Source organism: Gopherus evgoodei, chromosome 2 (genome assembly GCF_007399415.2).
Source record: "Gopherus evgoodei ecotype Sinaloan lineage chromosome 2, rGopEvg1_v1.p, whole genome shotgun sequence".
Lineage (NCBI taxonomy): Eukaryota > Metazoa > Chordata > Testudines > Testudinidae > Gopherus > Gopherus evgoodei.
Genome location: NC_044323.1, coordinates 58,908,448 through 58,926,814, shown reverse-complemented (window position 1 = coordinate 58,926,814; position 18,367 = coordinate 58,908,448). Strand labels below are relative to the sequence as shown.

Here is an 18,367-nt window from a genome sequence, read left to right as displayed (position 1 = left end):
GCAGAACTGTTCAGACCTGGGAGAAATAGAAGACCCTTTCCAGGTGTCAGCACATATATTTTAGGGTAAGTTATGATTGCCCTTATCATAAGCTTACTCATACAGAGGAAAAATAGAATTAATGGTCCTATTTTGTTGTTTTAAAAATCCCATCACAGAACTTGATTTGGTGACCTCGTTGAGCAGTGAATTCCATGGATTAACTATAAACTATAGAAAGTAGTAAATCGTTTTACAGTTACCAAATGTACTGCTCTGTAATTTATCAAGTGTCTAGTTTTGCCTTGGAAGGAGAATTAGGCCCAAGCTTACTAAGAAACAATTAGAAATCAAATTCAAAGGCTTTATACAATGTGGTCATTTGAGTTTTACTAATTGGTTTTTATTGTAGCAATTGCAGCTGTGGTGGGTATTAAAACATTTTAAATGCAGGCCAAGATATTCAAAAGTGACTAGTGATTTTGGGTGCCCAACTTTAGATACCTTAAAGGGGACAGATTCTTAGAAAGCATAGAGCATGTATCCTCTGAAAGTTAGGCCTTCTACGGTGGGCCCCCAAAAGTGAAGTACCAAAAGTCACTAGTTCCTTTTGAAAATCATGACCATAAATAAACAAAAGCTACTAGAAGTGTGTGGCCAAATAAATGAGCCATTTGATTTTTATTGCAATGATAATATAGGCCTGGCACTGTACCCTAAAGCTCACCAGACACTGGCTCATGTGGAAAGAGCAGGCTACTGCCAGCCCTGGAAAGCAGTCATTTATATTGTATCATTTGTGTGATCCTGTGCCTAATTAAAGGCCTGGTCCCACAAACGCTCCTGTAAGCAGCCCCAATAGAATTAACAAGATCACTCATGCGTGAGAACTACGTGAGTCGAAAGGGTTTGCAAAAGCAGGCCCCAATACTTTACTAAAGATAGAATCATAGACATGTAGGGCTAGAAGGTACCTCAAGAGATCATCTAGTCCATCCCCTTGTGCTTAAGCAGGACCAGGTAAACCTAGACCATCTCTGACAGGTGTTTATCCAACCTGTTCTTAAAAACCCCTGATGACAGGGATTCCACAACCTCTCATTGGAAGCCTATTCTAGAAAGTAACTACCCTTATAATTAATTTTTTCCCTAAGATCTAACCTAAATCTGCTTTGCTTCAGATTAAGCCCATTATTTTTTGCCCTGTCTTCAGTGAACATGGGGAGCAATTGATCACAGTCTTCTTTATAATAGCACTTAACATACTGGAAGAATGTTATCAGGTCTGCTCAGTCTTCTTTTCTCAAGACTACACTTACCCAATTTTTTAACCCTTCCTCATGGGTCAGGTCTTCTAAACCATTTATCATTTTTATTGCTCTTCTTCCAATTTCTCCACATCTTTGTTAAAGTGTGGCACCCAAAACTGGAGACAGAGCACAAGCTGAGGCCTCACCAGTTCCAAGCAGAGTGGCACAATTACCCCCGATGTTTTACATATGACACTTACAGTAATATAGTCCAGAATCATATTAGCCTTTTTTGCAACAGATCACATTGATTCATATCCAGTTTGTGATCCACCATAACCCTATATCCTTTACATCACTACTATCACCTACTTAGTTATTTCCCATTTTATAGCTGTGCATTTGATTTTTCCTTCCTAAGTGTAGTACTTTGCACTTATCATTAAAGAATTGGTCTGAAATCAACATGATGAAATTCTGTAATTTGTCAAGGCTGTTTTGAATTTTAATCCTATCCTCTAAAGTGTTAGCAACCGCTCCCAGGTAGGTGCTATCACAATTTTTATACACACACTCTCCATTCCATTATCCAATAGACAGCTCATGTTTTTTAAAAATATAATTCCTGGGTATAACATCACACCTGTGAATGATCAGATTTAATTAATCAAAACAAGCACTTCCTCTATGTCTGAATGCCACTTGGGATATGTTTCAGATGAACCCACAAGGCCAAGACAGAAGAATATTTTTGAACATTTTGATCCATGTCTTATATAAACTGAAAACAGGAACGTTTGGAATGCTGGATCTGTAATTTCAATGTTGGAGTCCGGTGATGGCACCATTATTCAAACTTAATTCTTGGGGTTTATATTATTATGTTGCTGGCTTTATAGCCTCATAATTATTAAAATGATAAGGTGTTTTATATTGTCAGGGTGATTTACAAACAGACTCATTACTCCTTGCAACACCCTCAAGAAAGAGCTATTATCACTCCATTTTATAGAGAGAAAGAGAGATTAAATGACTTGCTCAGGGCCAAAAAAGCAAATTAGTCCAGGTTGGAGGATCAGAATGAAATTTCTGACTCCTTGTACCTTATGGTCAACCCTATAATTACATCCTAATTCATCGTGGCCTATTGGAGTCTAAGCCTCTAATCCTAAAGCCTGCCTTTGCAGGTGCTTCTAATAGCTTATACTTTAGGTTAAGCATGTCAAAGCCTGGGCCCTTTCTGGGGTCAATGGGTTTTGGAAAGTCGGAGTAGAGAGTCAGCCCATTTGCAAACACCCAGGATAAAACCCCATGTTCGTCATTATAAACATTTTTGGATGGTAGCTTGAGCTGTTCCGCAAGGGACTGAGGTATAATAGAAAGCTGACACTTGGCCTGGAAACTGTTTCTTGTTCAGAGATGCTCTTTCCAGTGTTTTAGTTAAAATCCATTTCAACTTGTCCCAATTATGGAGATTTAACAATTCTGCTCTGCTCCACATTTGCATTAATGTTTACAATAACGATAAGGGCATAGTGATCTCCTACTAGTCTAATGGCAGGAGGGCTGCAATGAGCATGAACCATTATGGAATCTGAATTCTTTAAAAATCATTTTCTGAACTTTGACTCATTCATTCATCAGCTGCACACTGAGTAAGGCAGGGCTCAGCGTGAACCAGTGCCTTATTCAATAAGGCACAGATTCAGGATGAAGAACCCTGTTCCCACTTAGGGTATGTCTACAGTGCAATTGAAGCTGTGACGGTGGCATACTTAGACATATCTGAGCTCTCCTATTCTAGCTAACTTGGGTACCAGGAGCAATGAAACCATAGCAGTGTGGGCTTCAGCACAAGCTGTACAGCCCACCTGGGAATGTACTCAAGCAGCTAGCCTGCACAGAAGCCCGGGCTTCTATGTTTTCAATGCTCTCAGCCCTTGAGATAGCTAGATTAAAAGTATTCCTAGCCAGACTGCAATCATCCCGCTAACTGCAATGTAGACATACCCTTTGGCATCAAAATGAAATAGATTTTCAAACGTGTGTTCAGCACTTCATGGGAGCTGCTGAGTACTGAAGATTTTTTTTTTTAAATCTGGTTCTTAATGTCTTTGAGTGCACATTTTCTAAAGGAGTGCATGCTTTGTACATTTTGTCTATCGCTGTCTAGCAAATGGGTTTTGTATTGTTTTAAAGCTCGTAATGAAGGATATTCCCCCCCTGTAATTTCTTAAGAGAACTTCAAACTTCTAAAATTACTCACTCAAAAGTCAGGAAATACCAAATTAAAGATGCTTGTGCTCTGGCCACCTGGGAGCTGGATTGAAACCACTAGCTGAGCTCACATCACTGAAGCTGGTACATAAGAATTTATTTGGTTACTGCCAATCTGAGCTGGCCTCATACTGGTAACCTGGTACTAACTCCTGCCATAGGAACTCCTTGTTACATTGGGCAAGTCACTCCATTTCTCAGTGCCTTATTTTCCTACCTGTAAAATGGAGATAATACATCCTTTAGCCCACTCTCTATCAATATGTCTATTTAAGGTATAAGCATTTATGGATATATATATAGTGCCTCACACAATGGGGCCTGATCTCAGTTGGGGCCTGTAGGTGCTATTGTAATACAAATGAATAATATACATTAACAACACTCCAGTTGACATCAGGAGGAGCAAGACTGGGGCTCAGATGGGTAGAGTTCCGTCTAGCATTACCAATTCCCAAAGCCAGCCAGTAAACAGCCTACAAAAACCTCTGCTTTAGTTTTTGGAATGAAAGTAAGTGAGCCTGGATATAGAATGAATGAATAACCAATAAAGTCATCATAAATTTTCAACTTCAAGATGGTATTTTGGGAAAGATTGGCAGGGATTCAGCTCACATAATGTTGCATAAACTCTTCTAGGACACAAGAAACCTGATTATTAGTGGGTCTAACCCTGGCTTCCATCTAATGCAGATGCACATTGTTCGCACAAACACCTACCTGCATAGGCGATGCTTTGCATGAATAAAACAAATCCATTTCTGCATGTATAAGGTCCATCTATCAACTGCAAGGAAGCATGTTCATGCACATGTGTTCATAGGTTTCAGAGAATCAGGCCTCCAAAGGCAAATGAAGGGTAGCAATTTGTGCTCAAGAAAACGTAAACATTAAAAAATATTGCCAGGTGTGTCAAGCTCCACTTCCCCGAAGGAATTCAAAATTACTTTTAAAATCTGATTTGACTGGCGCTTTGTTTTTAAAATGTTCATACAGAAGCTTTTCCATTCACCTTAGTGTTATGTGAACTTCTGCACGGCTTGCCCTGCTGTTCTGGTGATCATTTCTCATCAGAATGGCTACAGTGGCTGCGGTCCTTCATTGGCAGTGTTGTACTTATCAAGGCAATGAAAAAAACACTGTTGGTGCTCACTCAAAATCTCTAGGATGGAGCAATTTAGAGGAACAAACTAGTTTAACACAATATTGTGGCTGAGAATTTACGAATATAAAAGTTATGGCTGCCACACAGGGCTACACTTTTATACACACTTACATGCTGTGATGATGCCATATATATTGCAGCCCTCTCTCCGCAGAGCCTGCTGTCCCGTGGCAGCACTGCAGCGCTTCCCAACTGGCTGCCTGGCACACACAGCTACCTTGTGGTTCATGTTCCCAGCAGCTCGTGGTTTGCTGCCAATCTGTCCTACCTCCACCTACCAGACTTCCCTTCTGCTGCTGCTTGTCTGCTCATAAGCTTCCTCTGCCAGTCACATGGCTCCTTACCTTGCTTTCCTCTTCCAGGCCACTCCTCACTGCTCTGGCATTCCTCCCCTTCTCACTATCCTAACACCCTGTGTCCTTTCTGAACCTTCCTTCAGCTGCCACTAGATTTCTCTCCCCTCCCATTCTTGATTTTTTTGTACAAGAATTCAGGCTCCAAGGGGTTAAAGTAAGTGCACTCAGTGCAGTCATCTGTATGTTCTCACATGCAATTTGACAGGATACAGCTCCACAGCTTCATCCAAGAATTCTTACTTTTTAGGGAGAAACTGACATTATCTGCTTGTCTGTTACAGCTGTCTCCCTGCTGCATTCCTTTTTCCCCTCTCCTTTCTGTTTGTCCTGTGTGGCTGCCCCTCCCGGCCATTGTGCTAACTAAAGTCACAGCCCTATTCATAGGAATGGCTTGTACAGACTAACTGGAGCCATTGCTCTGCCTAGGGAGGGGGCTTCTTGTTTCTTTGTTTGGCTCCTTTGTTCAGAACCGGGCTTGGTGTGGGGGGCGCTACCCAGAAATGCAAGACCTGAAGTGGCCAACTAATTAAGCATATGAGTCATACCTGTGGCTCAGAACATGCCCAGGCATGCCTATGCTTACCTGCAGCCTTTCCCTGCCTTCTCTCCTCCCCTGTATCAAGAGGAGCCAATCAAAAGTACTGGTGGGAAACTACCTGAGTTTGCCTTTAAAGCCGGACATTTTCTGATCAGACGTCGGAGAAGGTCCTTGCTTTGCCACCTGGTCTGATCAGCTAGGGGTCTCTGGGGGGCCCTCTACCCACTCTTGTTTGTTTTTGAGCATACCCCTGTTTTTTTAAACTCCCCTCCCATGAACAATGAATTTGTGCCTGGAGATCTCCTGATTATTGTAAGCGAATCGAGTCTTCTCTCCATCCTCCGATGCTACTGCTGTTCCTGCCTCTGTGCTTGCTGCTGTCCTGGGGATTGGTAAGAACTCCCTCTTGCAGACTCCCCCTCTCCTAGCTGTTGGCCTTGTTTCCCCAGCAGATAGACCCAAGCTAACTCCTTGGTCCGTATCTGTAATCTGTTTCTTGCTTCACAGCGCCTTTGCTGCTAAAAATAAGCCTGTGCCGCTGCTAAGCTGTGCCTTCCTGAACTGTATCCTGGGCCGCCAGCTTGCAGCTGCTCCACTGCTGCAGGCACCCTTGCCCCCGGGGGCTGTACCCTGGGCACACACCCTCTGCCCTCTGGAACTGCTCCCCCTCCCAATCAAAGAACCGGCATAGTGTAAGGTGCACCTATTAGAATCAGGTTCTTAGTCTAGATAAGTTGTAATTTCATTTTGCATAGCTGTGGTTAAGTTAGGTTTAAAGAATTGTTTGTATTGTGCTCTGTAAGTTAGCTTTAAAAAAGAATTGTTGCATTGTGTTCTGTTACTTGCTAATTTGTGTAGTCTTGGTTAAGTTGGATCATGAATAAGATTTTGCTGTGTTCTGTATAATTGTGGTTAAGTCTGTCTTCCCGCTGCCCTAACCTCCCTCCCAAGCTTGCCCCTGTCTTCCCCAGAGCTCCCCAGTCACTCGTTGCAGTCTCTCTGCTGTTTAAAATTGCAACCTGTCTGCTCTCTGTGCCTCCCTGAGTTTAAATCTCCTTCCGCAGCGCCTCTGCCTTTGGTCTCTGCTCCACCACATGCTCCTCTCCCCCATCCCCCAACCTCATTCCTCTACCACTGCCTTTGTCTCTCTCTCTCTCTTTTAATCCCTTCCCCTGCTCCTACTGCTGCCAAACCTCATTTGTATTACTGAAGTCTAGCATAAAACCCCATTGGTTACCTTTTTTCTCTCTGACACACCTCACATTTTACATTTACACCACTGTGACTCATCTTTACCTAGAGTTGTTGGTTATTTAACACATTTTACCCATAACTGTTAGTTGGTTATATGCTGCTGTGACACACCCTTTACATAGACATTGTTAGCTACCTGTTACATTTATACTTCAGTGTTAATTGGTTACCAACTGTATTGTACCCCACTATTGAAACCCCCTATACTAGTTACTAAAAGAAACCCCTCCCCAATTGTCTACCTTAACAAACCCCATACCCCTCACTATTGAATTTTCCCTGTTTTTGCATTTTCTTAATAAAGTTTATTTTGCACCGCACCAGTGCAGTAGTTGTCCCCCAAGATCCCCTACCTGCTGGCAGGGTCACTGCTCTGTGTTGTTAGACTCAGGTCAGGGAAAATGTAAAGCCTCTGCCCCAAACTCTGGAATTTGGGCTTACAGTATTCATCCCTGGGCTCTCACTTCTGAGAATGTGACAATTCCGTCCCTAGACCTTCCACCTCTGCCCTGCTTGCACTTTGTGTTGCAGTAACATTGCAAGTCAGTAAGGGAGGGTGGGGGTAGGATGAATCATCCCTTTGCGGACTTCTCTAAAGCTCTCACATAACAAAAAATGTCATCAAACTTCCCTAGAAGCAAAGCAAAACCAAAACCAAATCAGCTTTCTCCTGAGCTGCACAGTAGCTCTCAGCTTCAGGGGAACTTTTTTAGAGGGCCTGAAAACATAGCCTTGTTGATGTTCTAAGGCAATAACAGAGCTGAACGACACAGGACCATGTATTGTGGTGACAGGTTCTCTGGCCCATCCCCGCCCCTCTTCCTTGGCCCACTGGCTGAACTGAATAAAGTGCAGAGAGTCTTTATTTACACATACACAGTTCTCCCACCACCAGTGTTCAGCTATATGCGAGGCTTGCAGGGTTAGTTCCCTCTTTCTAAGCAATCAGCCCACAGCTAGGAGACTGACCTTTTCCTGGCTGGACTTTTCTTCTGGTTCCCAGCCCTTATAGCTGCTGGCTTGTAAGGCCAGCAGGTGGAGCCAGTCCTCAGGCCAGGCCTCAGGTCTGATTCACCAGCCCCAATCTATTTATCTTGATTAGAGCTGGCTGAGCAGTGGTATTTAGGTGCTTTTGCACCAGCACCCTGCTACAGTTGCACAACCTGAAATTTTTTTATTTTAAAATTAACTATTCATGATCCCACTCTTCTGGAATTAACGAGCTTACATCTCTACAGTGGTTGTAACCTTATACATATTCCATGCTATATTATTATTTATATTACTTATATAGTTATATTATTTATGATCAGAACCAGAGCCACATTGTGTTAGGCCCTGCACAAACAAACTGAATCTTGGTTATGTTAATTACCTATATTATTGATGTTTACTGAATGTAGATTCAATAAGGAAGTGTGTCAGTATTTTATTGTATGAAAACAGACCTCCAATCCATTTTCTAAAGCATAAGAGATCTAATATTGTCAGAGAAGGGATGTCTGTTGGAAACTTTTATTGTCTCTTTATCATACTGGCAAACCAACATGTGAAAGGTTATTTACTTTATGATTACACATGTTTTTAATGCTATGTACTTTGTTCGCTTAGCCCTTCCTCTTCTCTTTCAAACTATATGCTATCAACATAGGAGGAAGAGAATTGTAAGTGAATCAGTTTTAGAAATATTTATATATAACTTCCTGAAGTAGGTCATCGAGCATGAGATTCTGGCTGAGTAATGTCAGGTCAGTTGTGAATAATACATTCACAGTGAATTTTGATGACTACCGTTAATGTAAATTTGTTTGTCTAGTAGCGTTGCCTCCCTCCCTGGTTATCGTAATGAGAAACAAGGAGTGCATTAGGTAAAGTAACTGAGACTGAAATATTTCTAGATAAACAGTAAAATGAACTTGGGGAAAAAAATCCAGGTCCCAATTTTTTTTCTAATCACTTTAACTTAATTGGAACTAGAAAGGGACCCAAAAGAAGGTATATTTTCAGAGGGAGCTTTAAATGAAGGAAACTGGATTGCTGATGCTATGACTTATGACTTTGTGTCTAATATGATATGGAACAGTTTTAATTAGTTTTAAGGCCTAAAAGATTATTGTTTTATTATTCATTATTTTCTACTGTACATTTTTGTCCTTATATTTGGTATTAAATAATGAGGCAATATTTTTAATTTACAATATTTGGACATATTAATACCACGTGCACATGATTAATAATGGCCCAAGGAAAGAGAGAGGATTTTTTAACTCTTTCCCAGTCCAGTTGCCCAAGATGCTACTCCCACAATTCCAGCAAAGACAAGCTCACAGATTCCCTGATTCATTGAGCTTCCCACAGCTTCATTGACTCAGTTCTGAATAAAAAGGAGATAAGACAAAACAAATGTGTAAGTACAAACAGCAAGATCTTCCTTCTGTGCTTAACATAATATTTCTCCAGTTAACACTCCTCCTCAGTAAATACCATGAGATAGATTTTCAAAAGCAGCTAAAGGATTAAGAAGCTCAGGTGCTTCTGAATATCTCTTGCTCCGTTTTTTATTAACCAGGAGTAACTGTGTGGGACTTTGAATGGGACTTAGGCTCCTACATTGCTTAGATGTGTTTGAAAATTTTACCAAGACCCAGTGGAACTTGAGTTCCTAAATTTCCTATTTTTTGAAAATCTCCCCATGTAGTTTAGTGAGCATCTGGGTGAGCAGGAACCCAGCTATCCCCTTGCAAAAAGGGGGCAAGGCTGTGACAACCAGAGAATACTCAGAACCAGGACATCTTCACTGCTACCTTAGACAGTGTCTGATCCCCATGAGCAACAATGGCTCTGTGTGATTTATGAGTTGGCAAGGCCTACTAAGCTTAGTTTCTAACCATTGCAGCCTGGTTGCCCCAGGTATTGAATGGGGCTTGGGGAAAAGATTAGGTAGGTTGATGGAGTGATGTGGGTGAAAATCAGAGGCAAGTTGCATAGGGACCGAGGGTATGAAAGACATTTAAAGTTCACTCTGAAAACAGCTTCTTTTAGGTCCCAATCCAACTCCCATCAAAACCAATGGAAAGATGTCCAGGCTTAAAGGGGAATTAAATCGGGGGCCTTAATTAACTGTTAACTAAATCCACAGGATTCAATATGTGTTACTATAACAATATATATTATTTTAAAATCTAAACTACTATTTCTCTAAAATGAAGCATGCTTCACATAATACTACATACTGTTTCTCATACTTTGCCCATTTGATTTGGGTTGATTCTAGACAACTTGAGATGAATGCAATTCTGATGACTTCCCTGCTATCCCTTTTTCAAACACAGGCATTATATTTTAATTTTAGACAATGTCTCTTCACTCCCCAGTCAGCACAGTTGGAGCACCCGGGGCCTTTTAAGGGTGAACGGAAAAGGTTTTGTAAATGAACAATGAAGGAATGATCCCCCAATACGTGAGTCAATTATAAGAAATACTGAGCATTGTCTTTAAAAGCCACCTTTGAATTCAAACACCAAGATGTGCATGTAACTAAATGGAGTGCCAGTGTGATCTGACTGTTATAATCCTCATCTTTCCTTCACCTTCTACTGTTTGTTATCTCATACATGGTGTCTTTTCTTATATTATTTTTTATGCTCCTCATAGAAGGGACAATGTCTTTCTGTGTTGTACAGCACATAGTATATTTTGCACTAACAGAATAAATGACATCTCAGGACAGACTGGCGTACCGTCATCAGGTGTGACGGAATTCTGTTGTGAGGTTTAACAACGTCTTCAAATTTCAGTGGCACAAAGAAATAGTTAAATAAATATTAAACAAGAATGTGGGTGCAAATTACATGCAAACCAGTTCAAAGAAAATTACTTATGGATAGGTAAAAATGGACATTATAAAATAGAGAAATTTAAGTAGGGTATGGATTAGCCAGGCTACGAGTCTAAATAACACCACGTTCCTCACATTCAATTAGTTATTTCAAATATTTCCCATGTGTGAGAGTGTGAAGTTGAATATTTTATAGTATACCCAAAATATGTATTAAAATTTACTTGGCCAGGGCACAAAATTAAGACAAACTAGGACTTTTTATACTCACCCAAATAAAGGGGAACTTGCTTTCCTTTAAAATCCACGATATTTCTTTCAAGCATAGAGCTAATAGTGATGTCTTTTCTTGGCTAAATACTAAAGTGATTATATTCTACCTACCTGAAAATGAGTGACACTACATCTCTGCCATGTTTACTTTTATGTACCCTGGTACGTGATTTTCAATCTTTACTATCTAAGGATCTTATTTTTATTACTATCTAACAAAATGCTACTGTGACAGCTAGCTAGTTTAGCACTTATATGGTCTCATTAGTGTTGTTACTGAAGCCCAGATTCTCAAAGATATTTTGCTGCTAATTTCAATGGGAATTAGGCACCTGAATAGCTTTGAGTATCTGGGCCTGACTTCCTTCCAAACACTAATGAATTTATCCTCGGAAGGAAATTTGGAATGTGGGTAATTGATGTGTATTTGCTCTAGAGATAGGATGGAGTCTTTTAAGAGCAGATGAAAGGACCAAGCGATGCTCTTGCCCCCACCCTATCCAGTTCTAATAAGAATCTAATTAATTGTTAGAAGAACACAGCTGCCAGCAGTCCTGGATTTTACACTCCAACCCATGTATCTTCACTAAGTTAAAATAAGGCAAAAGTAAAAAAAAATATATTTACAGAACTAGAGCAGAGACTTTCCAATCCCTCATGCTGAGGTCTTCTGGAAGGAATCCTGGAATGCCGCCTACATCTCCTACCTCTGTTCCAATCAGCCCCATATCCTGTGTCAGATACAGCACCAAACGGAGAAAGTTTGCTAATAATTTCAAAGCCCTCTTAACAGAACAGATGCCACCCTCATTGCCGAGAATCCTAGCTATATCTGGTGCCAACCAACCTTTTTTTTCTGTGTGTGTTTTCCTATGCCTAAAACCAGGTTTCAACTGGAAATACCATGAACAAGCTGCTCAATGATTTGATTAAATGTCCCTCATTTTCACCATTTTGCGTAAGAGATCAAACTTAATTTTTAAAATTATATATACGGCACCATAGCTATGCATGGAGTTTTGCTGCCAAATACAAAGCTCTGTGATGAGTATGCAGTCTAAATAAGGCAAAAAACTCATGATGGGATGACAAATTAAATATGTGGGTGTAGTTACGAGTACACAACATAAAAAAAAGGGGGAGGTATGCTTATTATTACTTAGAGTTGCACCATGCAAAATTTATGCAAGCATTGATGCAGGCCCAATATTTCACATTTACACACATTTGTTAGAACAGCTTAGATGCCTGCCTTTGAAAAGATAGCCCTTACAGATTTATACCAAAGATCTCATCTCTGTTCTGTATCTGCTTGCAGAAGTCCCATTGACTTCACTTGGGGGTTCTAGCGGTTGTACACTTATAGGATACCCAGCAGAGACTTGCACTGCAGATAATAATGTGGTTGGAGTGCAGTATTAGAATACCTATTAGCACTTTCCTTTTTCAAAGGACCTCACAAAGGTTAATCCACGATCCAGTTCTAAACAGCTCGCGTGATATTTCAGAGGCCCTGGGTCCTACTCCTAGTGAAGACTATAAAAGTTTTATCAACCTTAAAGTTGTCAATGTACCTTCTCCCAAACAGAATTGAATTAATGAGGAGTTAAGTGGAACCTTGACTGAGAAGCTCTTGTTAGCTAACCAGGATTTTATTTCTCTTGGGGACCAAGAACAGGTGGCCCCAGTCAATCTTAACTTCTCTTCATTACATTTTATCAGTGGGAACTAGGTCCAGGCCAAGCTTACATGTTTTTAACAGTCTTGGTCTTCAACAATAAGGAAAACAATAAGAACTGAGAAAAATTTGAATTGATGAAATACAAGCAAGAAAAATATTGCACAATTTTTGAGTTATCTAAGGACAAATAAGTATCTGATTTTTTTAAGCATGAAAAATTGGGCTTTCCTTGAAAGACTAACTCAAAAATAACCCAATGTAAGGTTACTAAATGTACCAAAAATTTCACTCTCAGCTTGAGACCAAATGTGAGGTTTCAGGGCAATGGATTTTTTTCATGAAAGTTGGCAGTGTCTGAAAATAAAGGTTGATAATAAAAATGCTTTTTTCAGCCTCAGTGCTACAATATAATGACACATACCAAAGCTGTTTTACAGATGTGGATATTTTCAGGGGGACCCAGGCATTTCAGACTACATTCTAAAATAAATGACTAGTGGTTTTGGATGCCTTACTTTCTGTGTGTCCTAAGTGATATGTCTTGGAGGGGCCTGATTTTGGAAAAGGGGCTGAGCTCCCACCATCTGGAAACAAAGCCATTTTAAGGTGTCTTAAATTGGACAGCTAAAATCCCAAACACCACAAGTAACTGGCCATTTAAAAAAATTTAGGCCCAGGTATAATTCTGAGTAGCTCAAAGCACTTCCCCTCAAGAGACATACACTGTTTCTATACAAAGAAAGTTACAACTGGATCAACTATTCTTTCCTATCAAACTGAAAATTACAAAACACAGTGACAACCCACAGCAAGTCAAGCCTTTCAGGGGCACCATATCATACAACGTTACCAGGAGATTTCATAGAAACTCTCAGCTGCTAACTGTGCAGTTATTATCCTTTGTCATACAGAAAATATGTATCCAGTTCCTAGGGAAACATTTAATTATTTACAGACAATATCGTGATTCATTAAGTTATGGTCCATGTTAGGAATGTGTGGAGAAAGAGAACTGTGACTCCATGATAGTGGAGGTGGTTCTAAGATAGTGGTGGTTCTAAGAGCTGATATGGCTGATTCAGTCAGAATTCCTCTGGGGGAGCACACATCAGAGTGGGAGCTGCAATACAGGGTGCAACATTTGTCTTACGATGGGAGCTCTGCTCTTCCTTGCTTCCACTCCTTTCCGGTCCCTTTGGATAGCATTTGTACTTCAACCTGGGGAGTACAAACCCTGTGACAAGCCCAAGCAGAAGTGCAGAGGGATGGGAAAAGGCTCCTTGCATCCTTTTCTACCTTGCCAACTCTCTTGCAGGGCCAGCAACAATATAGCCCTTTACTTGTACTGTAACTTTCCATATTTCCAAATTTACAATACACAATATATTGCACTATGAAACGGGGCTGGTTTGGGCATTTTTGGTGTTGAGTAATACATGATCCACAACTTAGTAATCTACCATCCTTGTAATGATGCACACTTTCTCCAAACATTGACTCATGGAATGGTGCCTCTTACTGTATATCGTGTCATTAATGTCTATATACAGAAGAGAGTGGCTAGTACATTGAATTTCTCAAGCCTGGAATTTCTCAAGCACGTGACAGCACCAGCACAGTCCATAGGCATATTCATCTTATTCACATTTTTCTGTCTCAAATATCTATTTTTAGGAGATGCATTGAGTGGGTTCTTGCACATCGAAAACATCCAGTCTGTTACTCTCGTCACATCATAGTCATTCATGTTAATTAAATCTATCCTTAAGTAAGAAACTACCAGTATGATCACATTAAAACAGTTCCCATGATTTCATGTAGTGAGCCACTGGATGGCACAATTGCTCTACTTAAATAATGCCAAGCCAGTTTTTCTTTTACTGAATAAATAACTTGAACAAATAACACGAACAGTCTCAATTTGAACTACTTCTCTTAAAAACAATGTACAAATGTAAATCCAACGAGGTACAGCAAGGAAGAAGCACAGTGTTTGAATCCATAAGTGTATAACATTCTGCAAAAACTACTAATTTTAACGAATAAAAAATATATTATTTGAGCGATAGACAAATGACAGAACTCTGCTTTCATTTACACCTGTGCAACTTCATTAACTTCAAGGGAGTAAACAAAAGCAGAAACAAAGACAGGTAAGTCTTCAGTGGCAATACAGAAGTTTAACAGAATGAAATTTGGCCTGGTTATTATCCTAAAGGAATATTCAAATTCATAGGACCTAATTCAGCTCTCATTGAAGTCAATGGGAATTTCACAGTTGAGTTTACTGGGACTATGATTTGGCTCCTCATGTTTCCAGGATGTTATTTATTATGAATACACAACACAAACTATTGTATCTAGCTGCGTTGGTGCTGGAACTAGGAGTGCTGGGGGTGCTACCGCAGCCTCCTGGCTTGAAGTTGTTTCTGTCATACACAGGGATTGAGTTTGGTTCAGTGGCTTTCAGCATCCCCACTGTACAAATTGTTCCAGCTCCCAGCCTTGCTGTAGTTCCCTTTTTTAGAAAAAAGTAAGAAAGATGTGAAATCGATTTTACATATGCAATGGTATGGAAGGTTTAGGTTACAGGCTACAACAATCTGGTGGGCTATTGTGTTATTGGGAATGGAAAATTCTATAGAGGTGACAATTCATCCCTGTGTAGCACAGTGTCCATGCACCACAAATCTCACATAAGATCTCAGGTTTAAGTGTAACTAAAGAGGGGCACAGTCCTTGTGCTGAACCTGTGCACCAGGGTGAATTTCGCCATCAGGCCCTGCTGTTGGAAGTTGTATCTAATTGGGTGTATTGCTGACTTCCATAAGGTGCATGAGAACAGGTATCTCCTCACACAAAACAAGGCACAGAAGTGGAGTCTAAGTGTTTGACTTTAAATTGATTGGCTTTAAAATTTGTAAGGCACCTATAATCCCAGACAGGCCCTGTAAAAACGAACGGAAATAAATATAACCATGAAGTTGTAAAAACACAAAACAGCTATGGAGATTGAGAATAACTCGGAATTTACATTTGGAAATAATGGCACATGGCCAGTTTAGAATATACATTTCTCTCTCTCTCTCTCTCAAAACAAAAATATCAATTTCTTGCAATTTCCCTGATCTATTGGCCCAAACTGAACCTGAAGCTGACAGTGCTGGCTAGTGGATGATTACTCTAAAGTTGGAGACTCCTCGGGTGGCATAGATCCAATGCATTGTAAAGGACGATGTTGTAACTTTGCAGTGTCACTGAGTCACTGTATAAATCAATGTGCTGATTTACAGGACTTGTACAACAATTGAGAAGATAATAGTTGATACAGAATGAATAGACTAATTTATTCTCAGGGCTCCTCTGATGCCACAATCTGCAACTGATTCCTTAGCATGAATTAAAGCTCATGGTTACTTACAGCCAGCTCTTTACACTGCATATACTTTGGGCCTGATTCAACCACAGCATTACTCCAGCTTTATAAATAGGGTCAATCAAATTTGTGGCCGTGAAAATCATGTCATAGACCATGAAATTTGATTTCTCCGATGAAATTTGGCCTTTGGCTGCCAGCTCTGAAGGCAAAGTGGAGATCAGTGGCTGATGGGCAGGCACCTAGCTCTGAAGGGAGCACTGCTGCCAGCAGTAGCATAGAAGTAAGGGTGGCGGTGCCACTACCCTCTAATAGGCTTGTGGCTCCCTTTTGGGTCAGGGCCCCCAGTCTGAGAAATGCGGCTGAGAAATCACACGTTTTTGTGGCTTGATCATGGCATAAACAACAAATTTCATGGACGTGTTACACATCCACAAAATTTGCTATTTATGCTGTGACCCCAACCCATGAAAAATGCGGGAGTTCTCTGAAATTTAAGTAGCCCTCTATTTATGAATGGAATTCACACTGATATAACACTGGAGTAATGCTGTTATGATTCTGCTCTTTAATCTTTGTGTTTTCACAATTATGAACTATTCAAAGAGTTAAGGATTTCACTGACTCCACTCTCTACGTTGCAGATTTTGAATGAATTGCAGATTTTGTCTCTCACTGTTGTCTAAGAAATAAACTTACTGGCGTATTTTACAAAACACAAACATTGAGCAATATATTTGGGGCTCATCATCTCTCTCAATGTGCCAGTACAGTAAGTGAACATTCTAATTATCCAGCAAATGAACAGTTACTCCTTATTTGAGTTTCCCCCTAATATGGCTACACTATTCAGGCTCCTGTGCTGAATTAAGCCCATTATAAATCTTGGGTGAAATCCTGAGGTCATTGCAAGTCAAGGAGAGATATGCCATTAACTTTAATGGGAACTTGGATAACACTCTCCAGTTTTATTTATAATACAAAGTGTTAGATGTCTTTAGGACATGCATCTCATCAATACAAAGAATGTTGTGTTCCCAAAAACAAAAATTAGGCCTGGATCCAACAACTGATGGCATGGACTGGGCACACCTCTGCACCCAGTTGCAGGATTTAAAAGGAGAAACACTTTGTTCTGTTTCTGAGAAGTTTCATCACAAGACCAGAAAGTTCACCTGTGATCTTGAATTCTATCATGTTGCCATATCAAATAATTCAATGAAGCAAATGCCATGGTCTGATGGCTTATTGTAGTGAATCAAATGTCCAAAGATGGAATGTGGCTATGAAAAGGAAATACACTTGACACCTGCCCAAATCCCACATTTGCACATGCAGTCCATGGGATCACACACCTACTCTAGCTACTCAGGAGTACATGCAAGAGCAATTTTTGGCAGGGGTGGTCATTGCATCCATGTTTGGAAATTTGGTCCAATTTATTTTAAAATACAAAGAGGAAGGTTCAACTTAATATACAAATAGGGCTAATAGTACACATTTCCAGGATATGTTCAGCTCGTGCACTAATTTGGACTCCTAGCTCCTTCCTTTGTCATAAAATTTCCTCGCCCTATATGTCAAATGGAATTTAAATGCACAAATAAATCCCTAAGTAAAACACAGTCACCGAGGAAATTAAATACAACTAAAAATCTTTTCCCATCTCACCGTACCCAGTATTAGTATTATACATTCTGAAATAAACAGTAAACTGAGGACTCCTCCACTGTAACACATTGACATGTGTCATTCACTGAGATCTTTACTTTTTTCAAAATACAGAATTAAAATTAGTCCAGTTTCAGTTTAAATTGTCCATCAGCCTCTCACTTTAAAACAAACTATATTAATTTTGTAAAACAAATCCACTTCATGTTTGTTTGTCTGTTCAGGGAATTATACCACCTTAATTGCTGTTGTATCTGAGTGCCTATTTGTTTAACACTACTGTAAGTGATACCATGTTTTACACAGTTTATAGAACTCCAGTGCTGGAATCTTATGTTTAATATTAAAGGTAGCTTTTACCCTGTAATTTGATGATTAAATAGAGTAAAATGTTGTACAATGGATTAAACTTTCTTATACTTACACATTTCTAGGCCAGAATGCATTTTTTTAAATAAACCCTCAGTCAGCCACTAAAGGCCCAACGCTTCCTCTCAGTTACAAAGGTGCATTTGCTTTCACCTCTGAATTTTATGAGAGAAGGGTTTGCCCCTTACAATTCCATTTCAATAAGCAAGATGTCACTTCTGCACTATTATAGTTCAAGCAATGTTGCAGAAGCGCTGGGGAGAAAAATCACTTTTCTATGACCTTGGGCAACACATACACAATTCTGGTTTCTATTGTGTCTGGCCCAAGGTTTCTACAT

General features: G+C 40.0%; 1 protein-coding gene across 1 annotated transcript in view; it reads right to left on the bottom strand.

The window, feature by feature from the left end:
* Positions 1-4,900, bottom strand: part of LOC115644949 (ATP-dependent translocase ABCB1-like) — an 81,838-nt gene extending 76,938 nt beyond the window's left edge. The window contains 1 exon segment of the mRNA XM_030549378.1: positions 4,783-4,900. Within this exon segment, the coding sequence (XP_030405238.1) occupies positions 4,783-4,900 (118 nt within the window).
* Between the last annotated feature and the right edge of the window lie 13,467 nt (positions 4,901-18,367).